General features: G+C 61.5%; 1 protein-coding gene across 1 annotated transcript in view; it reads left to right on the top strand.

Moving 5' to 3' along the window:
• Positions 1 to 23,663, top strand: part of COL16A1 (collagen type XVI alpha 1 chain) — a gene marked incomplete in the record, with an annotated part of 96,298 nt that overhangs the window by 28,397 nt on the left and 44,238 nt on the right. The window contains 18 exon segments of the mRNA XM_034754036.1: positions 371 to 646; positions 1,492 to 1,572; positions 2,698 to 2,823; positions 9,003 to 9,053; positions 10,822 to 10,866; positions 12,801 to 12,836; positions 14,716 to 14,742; positions 15,016 to 15,078; positions 15,716 to 15,757; positions 15,890 to 15,934; positions 16,918 to 16,953; positions 17,369 to 17,431; positions 18,354 to 18,398; positions 18,496 to 18,591; positions 18,912 to 18,950; positions 21,029 to 21,073; positions 21,887 to 21,922; positions 22,491 to 22,607. Of these exon segments, the coding sequence (XP_034609927.1) occupies positions 371 to 646; positions 1,492 to 1,572; positions 2,698 to 2,823; positions 9,003 to 9,053; positions 10,822 to 10,866; positions 12,801 to 12,836; positions 14,716 to 14,742; positions 15,016 to 15,078; positions 15,716 to 15,757; positions 15,890 to 15,934; positions 16,918 to 16,953; positions 17,369 to 17,431; positions 18,354 to 18,398; positions 18,496 to 18,591; positions 18,912 to 18,950; positions 21,029 to 21,073; positions 21,887 to 21,922; positions 22,491 to 22,607 (1,269 nt within the window).

Genomic DNA, 23,663 nt, shown 5'->3' with positions numbered 1-23,663 from the left:
CCCCCCCCACCCCCCCGCGGCAGCCTCCTGCTGCTGCTGTCGGCCTCCGCGGCATCCTTGGAGCTCCCGACACGCTGATAGGTGCCAGAAGACGTGCCCCCAAGGAGGAGGTGTGGCCCTGCCCCCATTGCCCCAGGCGAGGGTGGGGTTAGCGGAGCTGATAGCAGTGGGGGTGTGAGGGCTGCCCAGACCCCTCATTGGCAGGACAGGTCTCTCCAAACCCAACGGGCAAGGAGCCCCCCTCTGCCTGGAGGCCACAGCGGCTGGCGTTAGCTCGGCCCAGTCCCCGCGCCCGCCGGTGCGTCTGTCTGTCTCCTCCTTCACTCGCCGCTGAAAGCGTCCTAAGTCTGAGCGTCTCCTTTGTGCCTAGCTCTCGCTGGGGGTCAACGGCCAAGAGCGGAGCCTGGAGTTCCAGGCCCGGGCCCAGGAGAAGGAGTTTGTGAGCAGCGTCTTCACCGGGAAGGGGGTTTCCTCCCTCTTTGACCAGAAGTGGCACAAGGTGGCCCTGAGCATCCAGCGCCGGCTGGTGTCCATCCACGTGGACTGCAGCTACATCTCCTCCAAGCCCCTGGAGCCCCGGCGGGGCGTGGCGAGTGAGGGCAACACCTTCATCGGCTTGGACGCCGTGCGCGGCGCGCCTGTCCCGGTGAGCCGCCCCGGGCCTCTCTGTGCACACCCCCCCCATGTGGTGCTCGCAGACCCGGGCCTGTTCGCAGCGGGGGCGCCGTTTGCCTCCTTCAGCACGGGGAGGGAGGGAGGTGCTGAGAGCTGGCCCAGCGGCTGAAGGTCCTGGGGAGGAATTCTGGGTCACGGGCGCCTGGCAGGTGGGTGGAGCTGCCACCTGGCATTGCTCAGCAGCGACCTCTCCTGGTCAGTTGAGGAGTAGCATCGAGGACTGAATGGGACCGGTTGCCCAGGGGTGTGTGTGTGTGTGTGTGTGTGTGTGTGTGTGTTATAAATGCTCCCACCTTGAGGGGCTGGTGGGACAAGCGCGGCTCTAGGAGGGGGCTGGACGAGGAGAGGGCAGGTGGGATCTCTGAGAACTGGCTCAGGGAGGACAGTATTAAGGTGGGTCAGCATGGCAAGGGAGGGGCGGAGGGGCAGAGGGAGAGGGAAAGCCTCTGTGTGAGTGTGTGTCTGTGTGCACATGCGTGTGTGCGCACGGGCAGGCGAGGCCACCTCTGCCCCTTCGTTGCTCCTCCCTGAGCCAGTGCTCAGGGAAAACTCAGACTCCTTCCTCGCTGGTGGCAGGAGCCCCTGGGGGCTGGGCCGTCCTGGCCGAGAAGAGGGACTCCACAGCCTGTCCTACCCCCACTCTCTGTATAGGCCCGGGGGCTAGGTTCGCTGCACCTTCAAGGTGATTCTTTCCCAAGCCCCTGGGGGCCTGGTGCTGTGCTAGCAGGCTGCACGCCCCCCCCCCCCCCCCCGGCAGGGTCAGGGTGCCCCTTTGTGTTCTGACTGTGTCTGCCTGTCTGCCTCCCCCCGCTGCAGTTTGACATCCAGCAGGCCCACATCTACTGTGACCCGGAGATGGTGATGCAGGAAGGCTGCTGCGAGATCTCGGCTGGCGGGGTGAGTTATGCATGTGCTCTCCGCAGTGGGGCGGGGGGGTTAACGCCCCTCCCGTCCAGCAGCTCCTGGAGCCGGCAGGTCTCTGTTCACGCCTTTGGGGCTCGCGGAGCTCACGTGCTGTCCATCCGGGTACGTCGCCGGCCCCCGTCGCCGTGTGTCTGGATTCCATCCTCGCATCACCCTGTGGGATTCTGCCCATTGTACAGGTGGGAACAGAGGCACAGAGAAACTCCATGACTTGCCCGGGGTCCTGAGCCCGTCCTTCTACCCTAGAAATGCTGAAGCTGCTCAGGGAGGCCGGCTCCTCGAGTGCCCACCAGCCAGCTCCACCCAGCTGATCCATGGAGCAGGGACAGGGCCACCTCGCTCGCCTTCTGGCCCCATGATTGCTCCTGGCCATAAGGGGGATGGCTGTTGGGGGGACCTGCCCCAGGATGCATAGACAGGATCTTGGGGATTTGCTCTGCTCCTCTGCCACCTGACCCTGTCCACACACAGCGGGGCAGGCCCCTTGCTAATATCCCTCTCCCCCGCCCCCGCAACCAGGCCATGTTCTCCAGAGCTGCCTACCTAGGGCCGGGTTGGCTGGACCTCCTGGGACTGTGCAGGGTGGGGAGAGCAGAGCCTCTGGGAGCAGACTGAGGAGCTCGGTTGGCCTCTGTGCCAGTGACAGTCACAAAGGCAGCAAACAGCCTGGTTAATGTCAAGGATCAGACGTCGCCTCCTCAGAGACCCAGCGAGGGTGAAACCCAGCAGAGCTCCAAACCCCTGTGCTGCGGGGAAAGGGCCATAGCCGGCCGGGCCCAGGAACCCCCCACCAGGTGCCTATGGGGGGAATTGCCACAAAAGATGCAGCACAGAAGAGGGCATCCATTGGCCGGACATCGGCTGTCAGACTAGGTGGACCGTGGGTTTGATGGGCCAGTGGCACCAAGATCTGGAGGGGGGCAGAGCCAGCAGGTGGCCTGAATCGGCCGTGCTGCCAGAAATGCACTGAACACTTCGTCTGGCGCTAGCTGGGAGCTGGGGCTGGGGCTGTGCCTGTGACATTCAGCTCCCCGCCTCGGAGGGATGGTGTCTGCCCAGGCCCTGGGGTGTAACCAGCCCCTGCTTTCCTTCGAGCAGTGCCTTTCCGAAGCCTCTAAAACCCGGCGGCAGGCAGAGGGCACGCAGACCAGCAACCTGATTGAGATCAACCCACAGACGGAGGGCAAGGTGTACACCCGCTGCTTCTGCCTGGAGGAGACTCAGGTGAGAGACCAGGGGCATTGCCGAGGGGGGCACATCCTGGACAGGACAGGTCAATGCCCCAGCATGCCTGATCCTCTCTGCAGAGGAGGACGCTAGGAAGCAGAGGCACTGGGCGCTGGTAGCCAGCTAGACAGGAGTGTGCTACGCCCCATGGCAGCAGGGAAAGCCAGTGCTGCTTGGGGCAGATGGTGCAGAGCAGGCAGGTAGTGGGAGGTGATGGTCCCTCTCTCTGGAGTGCCCCTACCTGGAATATTGCATTGATTTCTGGGCACTGTAGGGTGATGATGTTTCCCAAAGGGAAAATGGGACATCATGTGGGGCTGGCCCAAACCCCCCTCCCTGCACGTGGCTGGCCCAAACCCCCCTCCCTGCACGTGGCTGGCCCAAGCTGCTCGCCTTAGCCCTACACACCCCCCCCCCACCGTCCCTGCGTAGGGCTGGTGTCACAGCTTGCTCAAGCCCTGCCTGCCCCCCACCCAAGCCCTGCCTCCCCCCCTGCACAAATCTGGTATCGCCACTCTCCCCCCCCTTCCCCCCGCCCGCACATTCCTCCGCACCGCACTTTTTTGGACAAAAGTGGGCATTTGTCCCGTTTGCTTTTGCCAACTCAAGTTGCAAGAACAAATGGGACAAATGCCCACTTTTGCCAAAAAAAAAAAAAAGTCAGGGTGGCCGGGACAGGACTTAAAAAAGGGACTTCCCCGGCCAAAACAGGACGCGTGGTCACCCTTGGGCACCGGCTCTTGGCCAACTGGACGCAGTTTGGAGAAGAGCCGGGGAAGGGATCAGGGTGCAGGTGGGGCTGATAGGGGTGGGTTGAACTAACTGCATGAAGTGTGTGAAGCCAGGCTCAGTGGTGACTAAGGATGGTGTATGTGTAGATGAGATTAGGGAACCGGAGCGGGTGTCTTTGGCTTCTGTTACTGGGGAATGCGAGCGGGTCAAACCGGTTTCTGCCTGCAGGAGACATGGGGACGTGAGCTGAGTGTCCCAAGTAGGGACGTGCTGGGGTTGTGGGGCAGATGCAGACGTTTTAGGGGAGCAAGCAGGGCTGGCCAATTGGGGGTGCACTGGGTGCGGAGGGGTGTGGTCAGTTACCCCCTGCAGTGGAGCCTAGATTTCTTTCTTTCTGTGAATCTCTTTGATTTTCTCTCCTTCCTTTCTTCGGCCCCTCTCTCCCCGCCAAATGCAATAATGCTCTTAACAGCTCGATTCTGGCACATAATGCTGTCTGATCCATTATCCCACCGGTTTCCATCCTCCCTCTAATCCCTCGGAGCACAGCATGTGCAGCTGGAGAGACACAGCAGGGTGCGAGTAAAAAGCCTCTGTGAAACAATGCAGCTCTGCTGGTTGCTTTCACTAATGCTGCCCTGATAGACAGTGCGGTGTGCGGGGGCACATGCTCCCCGGCCCTGCTACCTCCCCGGCAGAGCGCCAGGGCTGCGCTCAAAACATCTCAATGGCAACTGGACAGGCTCCAAGAAAGGGCCAGTTTCCTTTGTCCTTTGTCACTTTTTGCCCCATCTCTTTCCTGGTCTCCCTTCTGTCTCCTCGACCCTGAAAACCACACACACACACCCACACCCTGGCAAGCTGACCCCGGCTGTGTGTCTCTCTCTGCTCTGTGCTCTGGAACCTCAGAGATTGCGCCCAGCCATTTATTTTTCATCTTCCCTAGGCCAGCTGGGGGCTGTGAGACCAGGGAGCCCGTGCCTCCCATCCTCCTTTGCAGACAGGCCTGCCTGGGTCTCTGGGCCTTTAAACATGACCAGCTGGGACCGGGCGTGTGGCAAAGCAGCTCGGCCTCCCCACGCCAGAGGGGCCTCCCCTGACCTGGAGGGTGGAGGTCCGTCCTTCCTGCCCTGTAGCATTCATTGTGTCATTAGGGGACATGAGTCTGCCCAGCCCCAGCTGGCCCCAAGTCTCTCTGCACTTGTAGAGGTGGAGACAGAAGTGACATTAAGAAATGGGCCCATTTGGGGGCCAGTTCAGCCCCCTCAGTGTCAATTAGAGCCACCTCAGGGCTGCTCTAACTCGATCTCTGGGCCTGGGAAGTGGAAACTAGCTGTAGAGCAGTGTGCTGCAGACCCTGGCGCTCCCTAGCCTGGCCTCACCTGCTCCCTTCCATCACAGCCCCCCAACACGCTCCCTCTGCCAGCCAGCTCTAGACAGGCTCGAGGGACCCTCCTGTGCTGCAGGGTGTTCTGAGGGTCTTTCTCAGGGCCACATGCCAGAGCAGCACAAAAAGGCCTCGGTGTAATGAAGAATCGGGCCCAGGATCTTGGTTTGCTAAGAGCTCCCAGCCTCCTGCTGCTCCGAGCCTTGCCAGGGACACGGCAGAGAGAAACGAGGGATGGTTTCGAGGTTGAAATCAAGGGGAGCATCGCAAGATTGGGGCTGATGTAAACCACAACATGGACTAAAGTTTTCCCTCGTCCGGCAGTAGAAGGGGGGAGATGGGACAGGCCCAGCGGCTTGTGCGGGTTGGGCTCCTCCAGTGTTTGCGCGTCTACCAAAGGGGTCTGGCTCGGATTAGGGGCCTTTTGATGTACGTCACTTCTCAGTAGGAGCTGTCGGCAGAAACAATCCCTAAATTGGTAGCAAATGTGTTGGGAACATTGGCAGGCGGGGGACGTGCCCTTGGCGCTCACCGTCCTGGCCTCCTGACCCACTTACGGAGCTGCAGCCACGGTGCCAATAGAAAATCTGACCTTGTCAGTGGAGCTGTAATCATCTCAGCCCCTCCCAGCAGGAGGCGCTGTAGGGCGCGAGGCTGGAGCTTTGGCTGTGAATGGAGCCCCACACTGCTCTGGTCTCAGCCTCTCCCAGCAGGAGGCGCTGTAGGGCGCGAGGCTGGAGCCTTGGCTGTGAATGGAGCCCCACACTGCTCCGGTCCCAGCTTCTCCCAGCAGGGGGCACTGTAGGGAGTAGGGCAGGAATCTTGGCTGTGGGGTAACATACACGTATTCCCGGGAGGGGGTGCTGTAGGGAGCAGGGCAGGAGCACTGGCTGTGTGAGGAGCTCAGAGCTACTCCATTCGCAGCGTCTCCCAGCAGGGGTCAGTGGAGGAAACAGGGGTAAGAGTACTGGGGTGGGGAGTCACCTTATTTCTTTGTCTTGCAGTAGCACTAGGAGCCCTCCCCACGGCCCAGCCCCCATGGCGCCAGGAACTGTGCAAAAACAGAACAAAGAGACAGTCCCTGCCAAGGGCAATAAGAAACTGCACTGCAGCCACCATGTAAGATGGGTGCAGAGCCCAGCTCACACAGCCAGGAGCGTGAGCTCTGGCCCCAGGGACATGTGGCCAGCTGCGGGGTCCGTATCTTTCCGTGGCACCAGCGCTGTACGGCGCGGGCCGGGGAGTAGGCGCTCACGGGGCTTGAAGCACTCACAACCCGCGCAGGAGCCTTTTGTGTAGGTCACCGTGTAACACCACCAGCCCCCGATCGTCAGCGGGTGGGATTGAACCGGGGATCTCTGGAGCTTAGTGCATGAGCCTCTATCGCATAAACTAAAGCTTGGGTTTAGCGAAGGCTGTAGAGCAGAGTCATGTAACTCTCTCTAAGGGGTCTCGGTGCCACTAGATGGGCCAGAACACGCCACCCAGCCGGTGTGCGGGTTACAGCCGCTCGCTGGGCAGGCAGCGGTGCTGCAGGACTTGGCTCCGGTCGCCTGCTCTCTAACCGGGTGCCTTTTTCCAGCATTTGGCTTTTCCTGTCCTTGCCCCGGCCCAGCTCTGTTTGCCTGGATCTGAGTGCAACACACCTGCCCTGCCCCCCGCCTCGCCTTGGGAAGGGAGAAGCAGGCCTGGTCCTGCCTTGTTCCACCCAGAATCCGGAGCGGCACCCGTGCAAGGCAGTGTCGGAGGGAGTTAGGACTGGGTGCTGCTTGGAGTTGGGATGGTTCAGCACTGCAGAGACTGAAAATGAAAACAAAATGAGACCCCCGGGTCCCAGCCTTGTCCCCCACCATCACCCCATCGCACTGGTATGGGCTGGGAGTCAGAGGGACGAATAGGCCACAGCTGACGTGCTTTGTGGAAGGGTGTGTGCGCGTTGCAGGGGAAATTCCCCCTGTTCGAACCTGCGACCCCAGCAGTGCTGGAGGAAGGACATCGTCCTGGGTGGACCAATGGTCTGATCCAGCCCTGCGACTCCTGCAAGTCTAACGGGCCAAATCCCCAGCTGGTGCAAAGCGGCAGAGCTTCCTTGCAGTCCCTGGAGCTGGGCTGGTTTACACCAGGTGAGGGGCCGGCCCTGAGTTTCAGCCCATGCGTCAGTATGTGGGTCAGGAACAAACCTGTCCCGGAACCTGGAGCCTCCCGCAGTCCCTTGAATCGCCTCTGAGTGCCAGTCTGTCCATGGCTCTGCTAGGGTCACAGGCCACGGCTCCCAGCCGCCTCCGATGCTCCCAGTGTCTGGGAAGGCGCCCTGCCCCACCCGTTAGGTGGAGGAAGGACGGAGGTCGGTGTCTGACTTGCTGCTTTTTGTAACGCTGGCTTCAAGGCCTGACCTACTGAGACGGCTGGCACATGGTATTTCCCCGCCATGACCCAGCTCAGGGAAGTAATTATGGAATTAGCGCCAGGAGGTTGAGCAGACGGGCGAGCAGCAGGGAGGATATGCAAATGGACAAGTCTGGGCCTGGGAACACTCCCAGACAGGGCACCTCCGTCCCACGGCTGAGCGGCACGCAGTGCCCTGGCTGGGTCGCTGCCAACGAGGGTTGAACCTGAGAACTCTGGGCCTTAAAGCACGAGCCCCTGTTGCGTGAGCTTAAAGGGCGCCGTGTTGCTAGCCACAGCTGGAGCAGGGTCCTGGGAACGAAGGACTGGACGGGGCCTCGAAAAGTCCCCTGCGCTGAGGGAGGACCAACCTCCATGTGTGGCCCTGCCTCCACTGGGGGGCGCCAGAGTGCCACATACACCTGCTCTGGGTGGGAGCAGGTGTTGTGGGGCGGAGATTTGGCTATAGGGCATGAATCCCTGAGCCCGGGGCATTTGGGTGTGAAGCAGGAATGGGCACAGAGTGGGGAAAAGGGCTGGCGGAGTGACTGGCCCGTTCAGGTGTGGGGCATATTGCACCCCTCAGCCGTTAATTCCCTGACACAGAACGCATTGTGGCCTGCTGCGGGCTCTGAAATGCAAACGGCCCGAGCAGTAAATTCCAGCCCTGCCGTCCCTATCGCTTCAGACACGCCTCTCCCTGCGCCGGGGCCTCCCTGACGATCCGCAGACGGCGCCCACGCTCCCGCTGAGCAGAACACAGCCGCATTGATTCACCCCCCGAAAACCCCGCATCACATTTTCCACCGTCCAGACGAGTTAGCAGCGAGGGGGCCACCAGGTTCAGGGAGGGTGACGAGGGAAGAGGAGGGGGCTGGGGCAGCTCCTCCAGGCGGAGAAGCGTAACTGCTGGCAGGGTGAGCAGTGGCCGAAGCCAGGGAGGGAGCGGTGACAAGGAAGAGGGGGTGAAAACATCCCTCTGCAGACAAGTGCGGCGTCTGTTCCTGCCGAGCAGCATGTTCTGGGCCTTGGCCGTTTCCTGCAGAGCCGGTGGAGAGAGACGGACTGGCAGGGAAACAAAGGGGGTGTCTGCCCACGCGAGGGTCTGTCCAAGTGTCTGGCCCGGCTTTCTCCAGCCAGTCATGGGGATGGCTGAATTCTGGTGGCAAAGCCCAGCGTGAGGAGAGGAGAAGAGGCTGGCGTAGGGGTCTGGATGGAGCTGACAGTAACCTGCACTCAGTACAAAGAAGCCAGTGAAATAATGCCCAGGTCCATCCGGCACTGCCCCCACTTGGCCCCGGTGCCCAGTGGCTGCTGTGCCATATTGCCTGGCATCCATTTCCAGGAAGCAGGGCTCAGGGCTTGTCCCCAGACCAGTAGGCTGGGGCCAGGTTTTGTTAGCATCCTCCTCCGAGATTTGACAAGGAGCCCCCCGCCCGCCCCGTTCTCCTTCCACCTCTGCAGGAGGTTGAGTTACCTGGCAAGGTGGCGATTTCCTTTGTGCCAGACGGTGCCTCGCTCTTGTGCCAGGCGGGATGCTGACGAATCCCAGCAGCTGCCCTTAAATGGGGGCCTTGAAAGGAGCTTGATCCTGGCTTCCCAGCAGCGGGAGGCAGGGAGCGTGGGAGGAAGGAGGCTCTATAACGCGCCTATTGCTTTGCTCTCTCCCCAGGAGGCGAAGGCAGCCGGGCAGGTCGGCGTGGAGGGCCAGCTAGGAGGAAAGGTGAGGTGCTGGGGTCGGGGCTGGGCGGGTCCTGCTGCCTGGCTGGGGCAGGGTGAGGTGAAATCCTGCTGGGATCCATCCAGTTTTGCAGCCCCCGGGCACCTGCTCCCAGACTGACCCCCACCGGCTCCCTAATAATCACCCTCCCAGTTGCCCCGAGATGGTCTCGTCTCATGCACACTGAACACCTTGATCTCCAGGGCTAGCCAGGTGGTTGCCAGCCCCACAGTGCGGCTCTGCATCACTGCCAAGCAGGGCTCCTCCTAGCCACGAGGCCTGGACCACAGCCCTGCATCGGGAGCTGCCTCGCCTGCCTGCCTTTTCTTGGCACCCAAGGGCGCATTTCCTCAGGCTGGATTCCTCAGCCAGGCCTGGACGGAGGGAAGCCCTGAGTGCTCTGGACAGGGGGTGGAAGTGTCTTGCTCCATTGCCCTCCCGCTGCCCTCTGGCCTCATCTCTCGCTGCCAAGGCTACAGGCTGAATCAACCCCCGGTTTGTCCGGATTCACGCGCTTAGTCTAAGCTCCTCTTGGAGGGAGCCCAGCAGCATCTCAGCACCTCCTTGTTCCAGCATCCCCTGAGCATTGGCTGGAAGTAGCAAGCACATCCGAAACGGCAGGCAAGAGGGGATCCTGGCACCTCCGGCCAGGGCCGTCCTTACGCATACGCAGCATATGCGGCTGTGTAGGGCACCCCAACATAGGCACTGACTTCTCATCTTGCCAGGGGGTGCTCAACACCCCCCCTCTGCTCCAGGCCCCGCCCCCCACTCCATCCCTTCCCCCAAGCCCCCGCCTCCCTGCCTCTTCCTGCCCCCGCTCCACTCCCACCCCGCCTCTTCCCCACCTACTCCCCCTCCTTCCCGGCTCTGGGAGGGACGGGGAGGAGTTGGTAAGCAGGGGGACCAGGGACGAGCGAGCGAGAGGCGCGGAGGGAGGGGGCAGAGGGGGGAGCGTGGTGCTACATTTTCCCTGCGGGTGCGGAACACCCACCCACGGAGTCCACACCTATGATTGGGACAGCAGGTCAGAGTGGGTCGGCTGCCGCACATCCAGCACGCACTGCAGTCTCCTTACTATGCAGAAGGCAGGGGCCATATTCCCAGAGCCGAATGCACCAGTGTCAGGGGACCAGTTGCACCAGCATAGGGGCACCAGTATACGGGCAGTAGAGGAGCACCAGTATTCACAGAGCCAAATGCGCTGGGGTTAGGGCACCCGTTTAATAATACTGCGAAGGGCCCCATAAATCCTCAGGCCGGCCCTGCCTCCGGGGTCCGACGCGCCCTGCCCCTCTGTGCCAGCACAACTCCTTGTCTCGCCGTTCCTGCTGCTGGGGCCAATGGCTGGGAGCCCCAGGCAGGCGGTCCCAGGGGCCACCCCTCGCTTGGCATTCCCAGCTGAGCGTTAGTAACGGGAGAGCGGGGCCTGGTCTCTGTGGGGCTGATTGCAGGGGGCCAATTCTCCTCTCACTTACGCCAGCTCAGGAGTAACTGCACTGGGGTCACACCGAGGTGAGCGGGAGCAGAATGGGGGCCCCAGGAGCAGGCCCCAGGCTGTGGTACTTCAGCCCCTTAGGCCTTGGAAACGCTGGTGGAGAAGCAGCACCAATACATCTGCGTTAGAGACATGACTGCAGCCACTAGAACTGGTGCATCTTCCCCCCACTCTCCCCACTACCCCGGCATTAGCCCCCCAGCTGGAGAGAAGGGGAACAGGCAGCCTGGTTTATTTTCACACCTCTTTCCTCTCTGGGTTGCTCCCCTGCAGAGCTACCAAGACCCACGCGGCCAGTCACGCAGGCCAGCCAATGAGGTAAGTCGAGGCTTTTCAGAGCTGTGCAATGCTCCAGCTAGGTGCAGGCCGCAGGGGATGTCTACGGTGAGCTCTGACCCGTTCTCGCGGCCTGCCCACCGGCGCCCGTCCGAGTGAGAACTGAGCAGGAGACAACGGCTGGGCCCAGCAAGGGGCCGGGCTCTGAGCGGGCTGGGACCAGGGACCTCCGCTGCCAGTGTCTGCTTGGCTCAGAACCAGCTGCTTCCCGGCAGGAGCTGGCCAGCCCAGAGGGAGCATTTCGCAGCCACTGGTTTGGCTGAAGGAACATGTGGGGAGCCACAAACCCACACGTACAACCCCCTTGTGAGGCCTGGACTGGCAGCTCCCGGAACCTCACCAGCTGGGAGAGGAGATAGGAGATTCTCTCTATCCCCACGGTGCTGTTTTTCCTGAGTCCCTCTGGCTGGCAGCAGTGGCAGATCCCAGCGCCACATTCAGGGAGTGGGAGCGTTCATGTTTCCTGAAAAAGCTGGCGGGGAGAGCTGCAAACGGTGCTTTTACCAGGGAAGCAGAGAGCGCGTTTCTGCCAGCCCCAGCCCTTCGTCTTAACTCATCCCCTTCAAAAATTAACCAGCAGCGGGGCGGGGGCAAAGGCTCAGGAAATTTGATGTTTGTACGTCTGTGCCATGCAGGGGGCGTGTGCCTGGGAAGGCGTGTTAACATACATGGCGCTGTCACACCAGCACAAGCCGACAGGTATACAAACCTGATACTGCCCGACTGGCAGGGGCAGGTACATGGGCATCTGTGGCACAGTCACTCAGGCAGGGGTGGACACGCATGGCGTCCGTGGGGGTGGGTACGTTCACACTGAGTTGCTCAGCTTAGCGCAGGGCAGAATTCGGCCTCCAGAATCTTTCCTAGCGGGTCCTGTGTAGGAGGCAGGAATAACCCAGCTTGACTCTCAGATCCCCAGCTGGGTTTGGGGCCTTTCCTTTGCAAGCTGCTCACATCTGACACAAGAGCTGCAGAGACACAGGACATGCGCAGCCTGGCTCTGAGTCCCTTCTCGGAGCAGCCCTGCACATTGAGGATAAATCCTGCCCCATAATGCTTGGCGCGAGCAGTTACCCTGGCGTCCCTGGTTTCCTCTTGCCCTGCTGGCTTGGCACACCCTGCTACATGCTGAGTGTTACCTGCTGTGGCTCCTTGGGCTGGCCCCAACTGAGGCCTGCTGATTGCTATGGTAACGCCTCACGTGCCGGGCCACTGTTAACCTGTCAGCCCTCTACCTGTGGGAACCACTGACTGGTTAATTCCACCATCCTGAGCATGGAGCAGGCAGCGGGCGCTTCCCGGATGGGTGCCAGAAGGTGGCTGGGGGTGGGGTGGGGGGCGCAGCATGTAGCACCTGCCTGGAGATTTGCAGGGTCGGTGCCATGCCATTCGAAAGCAAATTGCTGCCAATTTCTGCCTACTAAGCCACAGGGCAGATCACCTGGGACTTACTTTTGGGGGCCCAGTGTCCAGCGGAGCCTGCAGGATTTTCAGGGCCTCAGTTTTGCACATGCACCAGCCTCTTACTGGTATGGGGTCAGCCATGCAGAGGACTCAGTCCTGGAGGCGCTGGGCCCCACTGATGGCACTTGCTCAGCCTCGCGTGGGATCGGGGCTGGGGGCCTGTTTGGCCTGGATGCCCACAACAGCCCTGTGGGGAGTGGTCTGGGTGCAGGTCTCCAAACAGATCCAGGGCAGGCAGGTTTTAGACCCGCTGATGCCACGGAGAGCACAGCTAAGTGCGGCAAGGGGGCGGGATGTGAGCCCTTGCTGAGAGGCGGTATTTGCAGGACGCCTTCCCAGGTTGCTAGCGGGGTCAGCTCACCTCAACCCCCCTCTGGTAAAAATCCCTGTCGCGGTTCGGAACGGTTTCTCCTGATTCCTGACTGCCGGTGTCATCTCTTCTTCTCTTGCAGTGCCCACCCTGCCCCCAGAGAGCCCCGCACGCCAACGTAAGTCAAGGGGCTGCTGCTTCTTGGAGCTTTCCGGTGGGCTTTGGGCTTGGGTGGCGGGGGCGTTGCAGTGGCAGCTGTCTCACAGCAGTGTCTAGTGGCAAGAGGAGCGCTCTCTCTCTCTCTCTCTCACTCACACTATAGTTTTGGAGACAGGAAGCATGGCCCAGGGTACTAGCCTAGGACTTAAGAGACCCCGGTTCAGTTCCCTGTTCTGCCACAGACTTCCTGTATGGCCTTGGGCAAGTCATTTAGCCTCTCCATGGCTCAGGTGCCCATCTGCATATTGCAGCTGTCCCGCCCTGTGGAAGCCACTAGAGCTACCCTGAGCAGAGTCGGCCTTGAGGGCTGGGTCTGTCCCGGTGCCAGGTGCTCCTCTCGGGGGAGAGCACAGAGCTGTGACTCTGGTGGCATTTCGCCGCTCTAGGGACAGGTAAGACGGCAGCGCGCTGGCCGCTGGATTCTGTACATCTCTGAGTAACACAGAAAATCTGCCCCAGCCAAGGCCGAGCTGCCCTGAATGCTGAGAGCCGACGGACGGACACCCCCCTACAGCGCTTTTTGCTCTGGGCTGAGTTACTGCTCAGTGTGAGAGCCCTGGTGCCACACGCCCAGAATCCAGCAGAATTAGTGTGTGTGCAAAGCTCCTTCTACGGGACACCCCAGCCTGCTGGGCCTCCACAGCAGAGAAAATCAGCCCATGCATTGTAACCGATCCACCCCCACCCAGACCCCCTCGGCGTGGAAAGGAACGCCCATCCCCAGCCGCTCAGCCCCAGGCGAGTAGCTGCAGGACTGGTGTTGCTTCCTTCCAAGGGGGTTACATCTCTAGGACAGCGGCCGGAGAACAGGGCCCAGGAAGGACCCTCCGAGGCGTGACCTGAGTTTTGCACAGAGGCAGGGCTTGGAGTAGGCCCGTCTCGTTCATAGTCCTGCAGGCCGGCCTGCTGGAGGAGCGTGGGTGGGGATGGAGGGTTACTGATCCTGGCTCTGGCCTGTCTCCCACCAGCGGGGCTGTGACGGGGCAGGGCTGTCTCCTCAGATCCCTCGCTCCCCATTGGCTCCCAGCCCCTGCCGAGTCACAGCTTCGTTTTGGAAGATGCAGCCCCAAAACCGGACTGAATTTCACTCTTCCCGGCAGCATCTGGCTCCGTTGGAACCCAGCCTGCCACGCACCCCCCAAAAGCTCCCCCGGGGCCTGACCTTACCTTCCTCAGGTGGCTGGAGCTTCAACTCGCTCTGGCCCCTTTGCCTTCTCCAAAGAACCCACCCACCTCCTCTTCTCTCTGGCCGACATCCCCTGGAACAGCTGGACAGCCGGGGGAGAGTGCTGATGGCTTCCAGATGTCTGCAAGGTTCCTGTAGCAGCCGTGTGGGCACAGGGGGCTCTGATGAAGGAAAGAAGAAGGGATGAGAGCTCACAGCTGTTTGATATTCACCCTCCATGCCTGTATGACAGGCCAGCGTGGGCCAGCTGTAGGAATTTATGGAGGAGGACACGGGGCTGATGATAAAACCCAGAGCAGTTTTGTGTCTTTCCTTAGTCTCCTTTATCTGCTGCCCCCAGCACGGCAGCCGGAGTCCAGTGGAGTGGCGATTTGAACTGGGGCAGAAGGGGGCATGCGATAGATACCACACGCCTTTCTGTGTGCTGGCAGAGTGGCCTGGGACACCTTGGGGTCACCTGTGCTTTGGGGACAGGAGGTTGGAGCCAGAGCTCTATCTGAACTGTCGCCCTGAATGATTTGAAAAGGACACAGGACTTGTCCCGCTCCTTCCACCCATCCCTTGCTCCCACCCCTCTGCTCCTCCTCACTGGGGTGGCTCAGCTGCAGAGCCGACTAGGTTGCACTGATGAGTTTCATTTTGGTTTGTACAGGTCACGCTTGGTCCCCCTGGCCCCAAGGTAAGTTTGTCCTCGCCCTGACTGACAGACAGAGCCCAGCTCCGTCCTGCTCGTGCAAGGGCACACGGCTTGCAGTTGGTAGTGAGTGCACGAGCGTGCAGAGGTATTCACGTGTGTTCATCAATGTGTGTCTGCGTGTGTGTCCGTATGTGTCCATACATGCTGCGGTGAGGGTTCGTCCGTGTGCGTCTGGGGCCGTGTGCACTTGCAGGGGGCGTGTATTCCCCTGTGCAACACGGGTGCCTCTCATGGGACTCCCCCTCTCTCCTGCAGGGGGGCAAAGGAGAACGCGGACTCCCTGGGACATCCGGCTCGAAGGGGGAGCGAGGCGAGCGCGTGAGTGGTGTCGATGTGCCCAGCGCGAGGAGACGCAGCCGCCCAGCTTGGGGCAATGGGCCCATCTGGGGAGATGGATGCCACGTGCACACTGGGAATCCCCTCCATGAGCCCCTGCATCATGGCCACACTGGGAACTTCCCTGGGCAGCTGCCGGCACCTCCTGTGCAGGCTGGCGGGGCCCGGTGCCTTGGTGACGCTCTCCTGTGCAGGACGGTGGGATGGGATGGCTCTGGGTCCCCACCCCGTGGCCCCTCAGCCCTTACTCCCATGGCCTCCCGTTCCCATCTCTCTACCCATTAATCCCTCTGGGTGGCCCAGGGGGCTGGTGACATGAGCAGCATGAGGCTGGTCTGTATCTGACTCCAATGTGGGGCTTGGGCCTACTCCAGAGATTGGGGGTCTCTCCCGGTGCAGGGCAGGGGAAGCCCAGCCTCCAGCCACGACCGACCGAGAAGGGCTGCAGCCAGGGTGGGTCTAGGCCGCGAAGCCTGGGAGCTTGGCCCGTTATCATACCGGTGGCGAAGGGACTTCCTGGCCGTGCAGGGCCCGTTTCTGCCTTCTGCACCCCTACCAAGCCCGGCCCCAGGCAGCCCCGTCTTCTTCCTCCCTCTGAGCGTCTCCCTTCCTCCCGCAGGGTGCGGACTGCGTCCGGAGCTCCCCCGACGGCCCCTTGCAGGTGAGGCACCTCTCTCCTTTCTGGGCAGGCCCCTGGGGGAGGCGTCCCCTGTGGGGCTTGGCCACCCTGGCACCGCATGCTGCCTTGTGCCACCCTCCTCTAACCCGCCCCTTGTTCCTTTTCTCTCCAAAGTGCACAGAGGGGCCGAAGGGAGAGAAGGGGGAGCGAGGAGACCTGGTGAGTAAAGCTCGTCTGCACAGTCAGTCCCTTAAACTCCCCCCCGCTACCCTCCCCCCCCGTGCCATCTCTCCTCCCTCTTGGCGACAGAGGGTCAGCATTGTGCCCGTCAGCCTCTCTCTGCCGTGCTGCCCATGGGCTTCCCGCAGCACCACTGCACACAGCGCCCACCGCTCGGCCCTACCAGGGGCGCAGCGCGTCCGGCTTGGCCACCGTTTGGGGGAGACTGCTTCCCCAAGGGGCTTGACTGGGGCCACCTAGGCCTAGATGAGGTCTTGAAAGCCAGTGGTAGACCCCGCGGGTGTAAATGGGCAAAGTGTCAATGGAGTGACACCAATTTACGCCAGCCGAGGATCTGGCCCTGCTCCCATAAATGGCACTGGGCCAAATGCTGCTTGCAACTTCATTGGAGTCAATAAACCAACTCCAGCCAGCACCACTCCCATTGACCTGTGCAGAGCTGTGCCATTAGCCCCAGCTCAGGATCTGACCCTGAACATCACAACCAGCTTGTCTGGCACCCCCTTTACCTCCTCCAGTTCCTTGGGACTCTCCCTTGCTTTGCAGCAGGAGAGATCCCCCCGCTCCCTTCGGCTCTCAGCCCTGCCAAGGCTTAATATCCTCCCGTATCCCAGTGAATGCCGCTCAGATGTTGCGCTCTGCGGTGGCCAGGTTTATCTTGTGGGAGATAAATATTTATTAGCCGGGTCCTGTGCGGGGGGCCCTAGTGAAACTCTTTGTGCATCCAGGGGGTGCATCGCTGAGTGCGCTGCTGTTGCGCTCTGCGGTGGCCAGGTTTATCTTGTGGGAGATAAATATTTATTAGCCAGGTCCTGTGCGGGGGGCCCTAGTGAAACTCTCTGTGCATCCAGGGGGCGCATCGCTGAGTGCGCTGCTGCAAAGTGAATCCTGCACGGAGCTGGGCGTTCATGGCCAAGTGGCGGCAGAGGCCCGGTTAACCACCTTGTTTCTATTCCAAACAGGGCCTAGCAGGAGCGACCGGTGCTGATGGGCAGAAGGTAACTCGCTCACCCAGTCTGCAGGGCAAGAGCCCAGGAGGGGAAGGTCCCGGTGGAGGCTTCTCCCCGCTTTGCAGGGGGTAGCTCTTCTGCAGGAAGGCATCTCCTCCTGCTTGGGAGAGGAGCCCCGGAGGCAAAAAGGGGTTGGGAAAAGCAAGGTCTGGAACTGGGGGAGCGGGGCAGGGAGGGCGCCGTGGGGGAGGGAACAGGGATGCTCCATGTGTTAGCGGTGCTTTCCATGAGCTTTGCCCTGAGCGGCCTGGAGGCTGCCGTCTCCCAATGCGGGTGAGAAGAGGCTGGAGGCATTACAGGCAAGGCGGTGGTGGGGCAGAGGCAGCTCTGGGGTCTGCGGAGTGGGGACAGCCAGGGCACTGGATTCTCCTCTGATGTGCGGTTTTCTGGATTGCTTCTCAAGGGGCAGAAAGGCGAGAAGGGAGATGGAGGCGTCCAAGGGAATCCCGGGATGCCGGGGCGCGACGTAAGTGGTTCATTGCAACGTGTGTCCTCTCTCCCCTTTTATTCAGTCTGCCCTGGGGCTGCAGGATCCAGCACACGCTGGCCCTTTCCCACGAGCTTCCTCGTGGTTTCCCAGTTCCCTGTTAGCCTTGGAGAGACGTTCAGATTCCTACCGTCTCCGCTGCATCCGCTCCCTGTTCTAGCTGGTGACGATGTCCCAGCCCAGCAATGCCGCAGGGCTCAAAGAACACCCAGCAGCTCTAATGAGTCGCTGAGTCATTACTGAGCTCAGGCACAAAAGGGCGCTCCCTGCAGAGGAGACATAAATCTGCAGCCCTGAGTGCCTGTGTTCAATCAAAATTCCACAAATTCCCAGCTGCCTAATCATATTCCACCGCTCTAAATTCCCCCTTGTCTCAGCTGGAGGAGGGATTCTTCGTGTCCCGTGCCACAGTGCTGAGCGGTGTTGCTGGGTGCTGCAAAACAGCTACCACAGTCCACCCCAGAGGTGGCTGCATTCCACGAGAGGCCAAGTGATCCTTACGAGATATGGCAAAGAGGTTTGAGATCCCTCAGGATAGCGGGCGCTGTGTAAATGTGAGCGGATACAATGGCTCCTTCTTCCTTTTAGGATCAGCTTGACGCATTTCTCTGGGATCCGCAGACGCCCTAGAAAACGGATCAACCTGTATTTTTTAAACGGCAAAGGACCAAGGCAGCTGCAGGCTATGATCTGTGCCAGGGGCTGTGCACTGCTCAGTGCCCGTGGGAAACCTTTTGGGAGCCCGTTGTTGTGATTATTGATGAGGTGTATTATGGTAGCACCTAGGAGTCCCAGGCACGGCCCATGGCCCCATTGTGCAAGGTGCTGTACAAACACAGCAGAGAAAGATGGTGCCCAAAGAGCTTACAATGTTCTAACCCTGCTTTCCTTCTCCTGCTAGGGCCGGCCTGGAGAGATCTGTGTGGTGGGGCCGAAGGGACAGAAGGTACCGTGCTGCAGGCTCAGGGTGGGGGAATTGTGAGTGGGGATTTGAAGGCTGTACCCATGGAGTGGCCAGGCTCACAGCTATGTCTGTGTTTTAGGGTGATCCAGGGCTCGTTGGACCCGAGGGGCTAGCCGGTGAGCCAGGCCCCCCGGGGTCACCAGGTCCTCCAGGGATAGGACTTCCAGGGAAAACGGTAAGGATTTGGTTCCATTGCTTCTCCTCGCTTCCTAGCGCCCTCCTTGGGCATGCATGTCTGCCGTTCACGGCTGTTGGCCTCTTGGAAGAGCGAGCTGGGCCTCGGCAATCCTGTCGGTCGATGGGCTGCGTGGAATTTCAGGCCGTTCTCTCGCCGTATGGGCGAGCTGTTTGGATTGGGTAGCTGAGGGCGTCTCACTGCCTTGTGGACGCCCTGCTCAGCGGGTCGCGGGGAGGCCAGGCCGCTCCTGTGGGGTGTGCTAGCTCCATCTGGGAGGCAACGCGCTGACCTCTCTCTCTCTCTCTCGTTAATTTCAGGGTGACCCCGGTGGCCCTCCAGGTCCTAAAGGAGAAAAAGTAAGTGCAGCCGCATCTAGTGACCCACCTGCCCGTGGGGTCAGGTCTGACATGGGCGTGAGCTTGAACTCCAGACAGCCACAGCTGCTAGGTCTGGAGCCGCCTCTGATCTTCTCCCAGCTCAGGAGAGTCGGCCTGAGCGGGGCCCGTCTCTAGTTTAAAACGTCGACCTTGCTGCCTGTTCCCCCCGCCCCCCGTGTCCCTGCAGAGACCGGTCGGACGTGTTTTCTTCCCTCACCTTGCGGTGGCCAGACTCGTACTGGCCGAGATTGGACCCGTCCCATGTCAGGGTGGCCGTGAGCACAAGGGACCCGTGAGGACGTCCCAGTGGTCACTTTGCTTCCCTTGCTCTCCGGCCTGCGCCCCAAGCGTCTCCCCTACTGCGCGCTGCCCCCTCGCACCCCGGAGGGAAATAAGGAATAATCCAGGAGGCGTTATTGGGACTCAGATGCATCGGCAGAGCAGGGGGAGGAGCCCAGGGTTGGAATGGCAGGGGCAGGGCAGGCTGCAGGCCAGGGTTAAGATGCACTGACATCAGTCTGTCTTAGGTCATTCTAGGAGCATCTCACCATCGTGCACATGGGCTGCACTGGCCCCTTCTGTCCAGTGTGCAAACTGTGCGTGGGCTGTCGTGTGCCTGGGCCCAGGACCTGGGAAGAGCTTGCCGGGCTCTGGGCCTGACTCTCTCCCCTGACTTCCGTGGGCTCTAAGCTCCCTCCCCTGCTCCTGCCCCTGGGGCTGGGAACTCGCAGAGGTTAGACACCTAGCAGCCCCCGCCTGGCAGGAGCAGCATCCCACGCTCTCGGCTGCAGAGAGCCTCGTCCGTGCTGATGTGGCACCATGCTCTTCCCTTCCCTGGCATGCGGGGCAGTGAGCTGGAGCAGGCACCAGGCTCCAGTTGCTCCGGCGGTGCAATATCACAGCGACTCTGGGTCCCTCCCTGCGGGGCGGTGCAGCGAGCACCATTGGGCGTTAGTGATCTTGGCCAGGCGGCACAGCAGAGGGACATTTGAATGCCGGGCGGCTGGAGGGCCAAGCGCTGCCCCGTGCTGCTCCACCAGGGCACCGGGAGCCTGAACCGCGGCGGAAGGGGACCGGGTATTTGCACTGGCGGTTGCTTTCCCTGCTTGTGTGACGAAAGGGTTCCCAGCTGCCGGGCGATGTTTGGGCTAAAGGTGCGGGAGGCCGGAGCAGGGAGCCCAGAGGGGCAATGGGGGGATGGTGGGCTGCTGTTTCTTACAGAGATTTTTGTCTGTCCGAGAGGGCCAGTGGAGGCAGGTTTATCGCTCGGGCCGCGCCTCTTCTCGCTGTCCCAGTGCATGGGACTGGCTGAGCAGGACGTTCCCCACCAGGGGCAGGTGGCTCAGACCTTTGCCTGCATTAGGTCGGGGGGGGGAGAGGGGAGGGGGTCTCCTGGCAGTGCATGTGATGCTGTGCATTGGATCCATCCCCATCCTGCCATGGAGGAAAGGGCCGTTTCTGGAGTAACTGGACAGCTGGTTTGGCTGATGCTCTGGGGTGCCCCCTCGGGGTTAGGCAGGGCTTCTAGGGTCCCGGGGTGATTGCTGATGGGGTGGAAATTGGATTCTAGCTCCTCGCCAGGGAACCTTGCTGCTTATCACTGCTCCCTGTCCCCAAATGAGCCTGAGGCCCCTGCTCCATCGCCAGGCTGTGATTGGCACGTTTCCATGGTGACGCCAGAAGGCGTGTGGGGGGCTTGGTGATTTATGTAGTGTAATGAGCTCGTTCTTCACTTTGATCAACACCCGGGCATGTCTAGTGTGCACAGGGCAGGGCTTTGGGCAGGGGGCCCGGAGCAGGCCTGGGGGCCATCGGCAGGACTGTGGGTAGGGGGTCTGGGGCATGGCAGGGCTGTGGGTAGAGGGACCGGGGCTGGACTATCAGGGGATAGGGTAGGAGCCAGGGGAATCAACTCCTCTATTGGGCAGAGCCCAGGACCCTGGTCCCGCTCCTGCCGTCCAACCCATCGGAGAAAGCCCATTTCTCCCGTGCTCACTGGTGTCAGACACGTCCCGGGCTCAGCTTGTTTGTGTTTCTCTGGTGGCCTCTGTTTCTAGGGTAACTCCGGATCTCCTGGACCGGGAGGTTCAACCGGGAAGCCCGTAAGTAGCAGCCTCCTCTCCGTGGAGGCGGGGCGGGCATTGGAGGACTGGGGGGCGGCGTGTGGCTGCCTGCCGAAGCTGGGTGGGGAAAGCAGAAATGGGCTCTGAGCCCAGCCCTAGGGCGGGGGTTGAGAGAGCCTGTGTCAGTGCAGAGGCCCCACGGCTGTGACCTTCCCTGGCTGTGAGACACGTGGCTTGTGACGCCCTGGCGGAAGCCTTGTTGCTCACACCCTGGCCTCTCCTCTGGAGAGCTGGGTTCAAGTTTAGCTGTTAGGCCTGGAAGGCCAGAACGTCTGACCCCAGCCCGCTCCCCGCTGGGGGTCACCTGTTCCGCACACGTTCCTGCGTGGGGCAAGGAGAGGGGGGGCAGGTCAGGAGTGAGGGGCATCCGCAGAGCCGTGTGGAGAGGATGCAGGTTTGCACCATAGGAGGGAAGTGCATTGGAGGTGGGTTGAGGGGCTCAGGGCGAAACAACGGAGTGCTGCCGGTCAGGAGCGAGGGGCACTGGCAGAGCTGGGTGCGGGGCACCCAGGGCTGCGTGTCAGGACTGAGGGGCTCTGGCTGAGGAGGGGGTGGGGTGAGCCCAGGGCTGGGATAGCAGGGGGCTGCGGGTCAGGACTGAGGGGCTCTGGCTGAGGAGGGGGTGGGGTGAGCCCAGGGCTGGGATAGCAGCGGGCTGCGGGTCAGGATTGCTGGGCTGATCTGGGGCAGGGTCTGGCTGCTGCCCTCTATCCCATTGCAGCCCAGGCCTTGGGACTGGGTTTGCTCGGCAGCTCGGCCTAAGCTAACCAGCATCTTCCCTCGCCCCCACAGGGCAAGCCAGGGGTCCCAGGCCTGAAGGGGGACAAGGTGGGTACCACATGGGAGCCTGGCGCTGGGCGTGCTCTGTCCTGGTTTCTGTTCTGTGCACCATGGGCCTCCGCAGACGAGGCAGGCCTCTGGGGTCAAGGTGGGGCCTCCCACAGCTGCCTGCTAGGGGAAGCTGAGAAGCAGGAGGGCGAGATGAAGTGGATTCAGGCAGCATGAAGGACCAGGAACTCAAGAGCCAGCTTCTCTGAGCCCTTCCTGGGTTCTCCGTCCCATTCAGCCCTGAGTGTTTGGGTGCTGCCCAGAAAGATCCCTCAGAGCCTGAATCTCTGGCCAGAAGCTGCCCCATCCTCCAACCCTGCTCTGGCCTACGTTCGGTTATCCCCCACCCCGGGGCTATTGCGGGAGCCTGATTGGTTCTCCTGCTGGTCCAAGGTCGAAATCTGGCTCCAAAGCTCAGGGTGGTTTGGGCCAGGTCCATTGTCACGTCAGTTGCGCTGTGGGATCGCAGGGTCACCACCCCGCACGGACCCAATGGCGGCTCCCAAAGACAAAAGTCGAGGGACCCTGGGGTCGCGGCCCACGTCTCACCATCTCCTCTCTCCCACAGGGGGATCCCTGCGAAGTTTGCCCCAGCATCCCCGAGGGGATGACCAATGCTGTCGGCCTCCCGGGAAAGCCGGGACCCAAAGGAGAGCCCGGAGTGCCGGGGAAAGCGGGGCTCTCGGTGAGTCTGAACGCAATGCGTTGCCGTGCCCCTGAGAAGAGAACCCATGCACCCTCTCTGCGGGGAGCCGGGCGTCCGTCCCCGCCTCCATGTCTGGGGAGCGGAGGGTTGAAACGAGGGAGGGGCAAAGTGAAGGTGGTGGAAGGAGGTGATATTTGCACCTGCACTGAATTGCAGGGGACGCTACCTCGCCCCGTTTGGCCGCCTAACTAGAGTATGGCCTCATGCAAAACAGGGCCCCCTGCACCCCCCCTACCACCCTCCCCCCCGATGGCCCCGGGCACACCCATCTCCCTGCCCCACCCTGTCACCTAGGACTATGGGTAGGCTTTGCACCCAGCCACCCCCCGCCCTTGCTCTCCCTGGCAATGGGGTCAAGGCGAGGAGGTTGTGCTTGGGTCTGGGTTAGAGGCAGGATTGGGCCTGAACCTTCCTGTCTATTCTCAGCTCTTGGGCCCCCAAGTCAGCAGGACCCAGGGAATCCGCCCTCCTGGCTTGCGACCCAGCCCAGAGCTGATACCACAAAGGCAGAGTCAGACTCAGGGGGGCGGGGGAGGGGGCTGGGATCCACTTCTTAATCTTCCCATCCCCCAACTCTAGCCATCCCCTTATCCATTCAGGAGCGAGGGGCAAGTGCCGGCCGAGGTGCAGCCGCGGAGTGTTTCTGTTGGTCTCACCTGTTTGTTTTTCCCCCTGCAGGACAAGGCAGGGCCCTCCGGACCCAAAGGCGACAGGGTGGGTGCCTCAGAGAGTTGACGCCTTGGTTCTAGCCGTGCTGTGGCAGCATTCCCTGTCTGCCCGTGGAGAGCAGCGAGGGGTGTGCTAGGGGCCCCTCTGGGCTAGCAGAGCTCTGACCCCCCGGGCGGTGGCTGCCGCTCAGAGACTTTAAGGCCAGAAGGGACCCTCGCGATGCACGTGGCAGGCCGCAGAACCTCCTCCACCCACTCCAGTAACAGACCCAGACCCTCTGGCTGAGTCACTGACATCCTCCAATCAGGATTTAAAGACGTCAAGTTAGAGAATCCGCCCCTGCGAGTCACTCGTGCCCCATGCTGC

The sequence above is a fragment of the Trachemys scripta genome, chromosome 20, assembly GCF_013100865.1.
Source record: "Trachemys scripta elegans isolate TJP31775 chromosome 20, CAS_Tse_1.0, whole genome shotgun sequence".
Taxonomy (NCBI): Eukaryota; Metazoa; Chordata; order Testudines; family Emydidae; genus Trachemys; species Trachemys scripta.
Note: the sequence above shows the minus strand (reverse complement) of the source record. Positions and strands in the feature narration are given on the sequence as shown.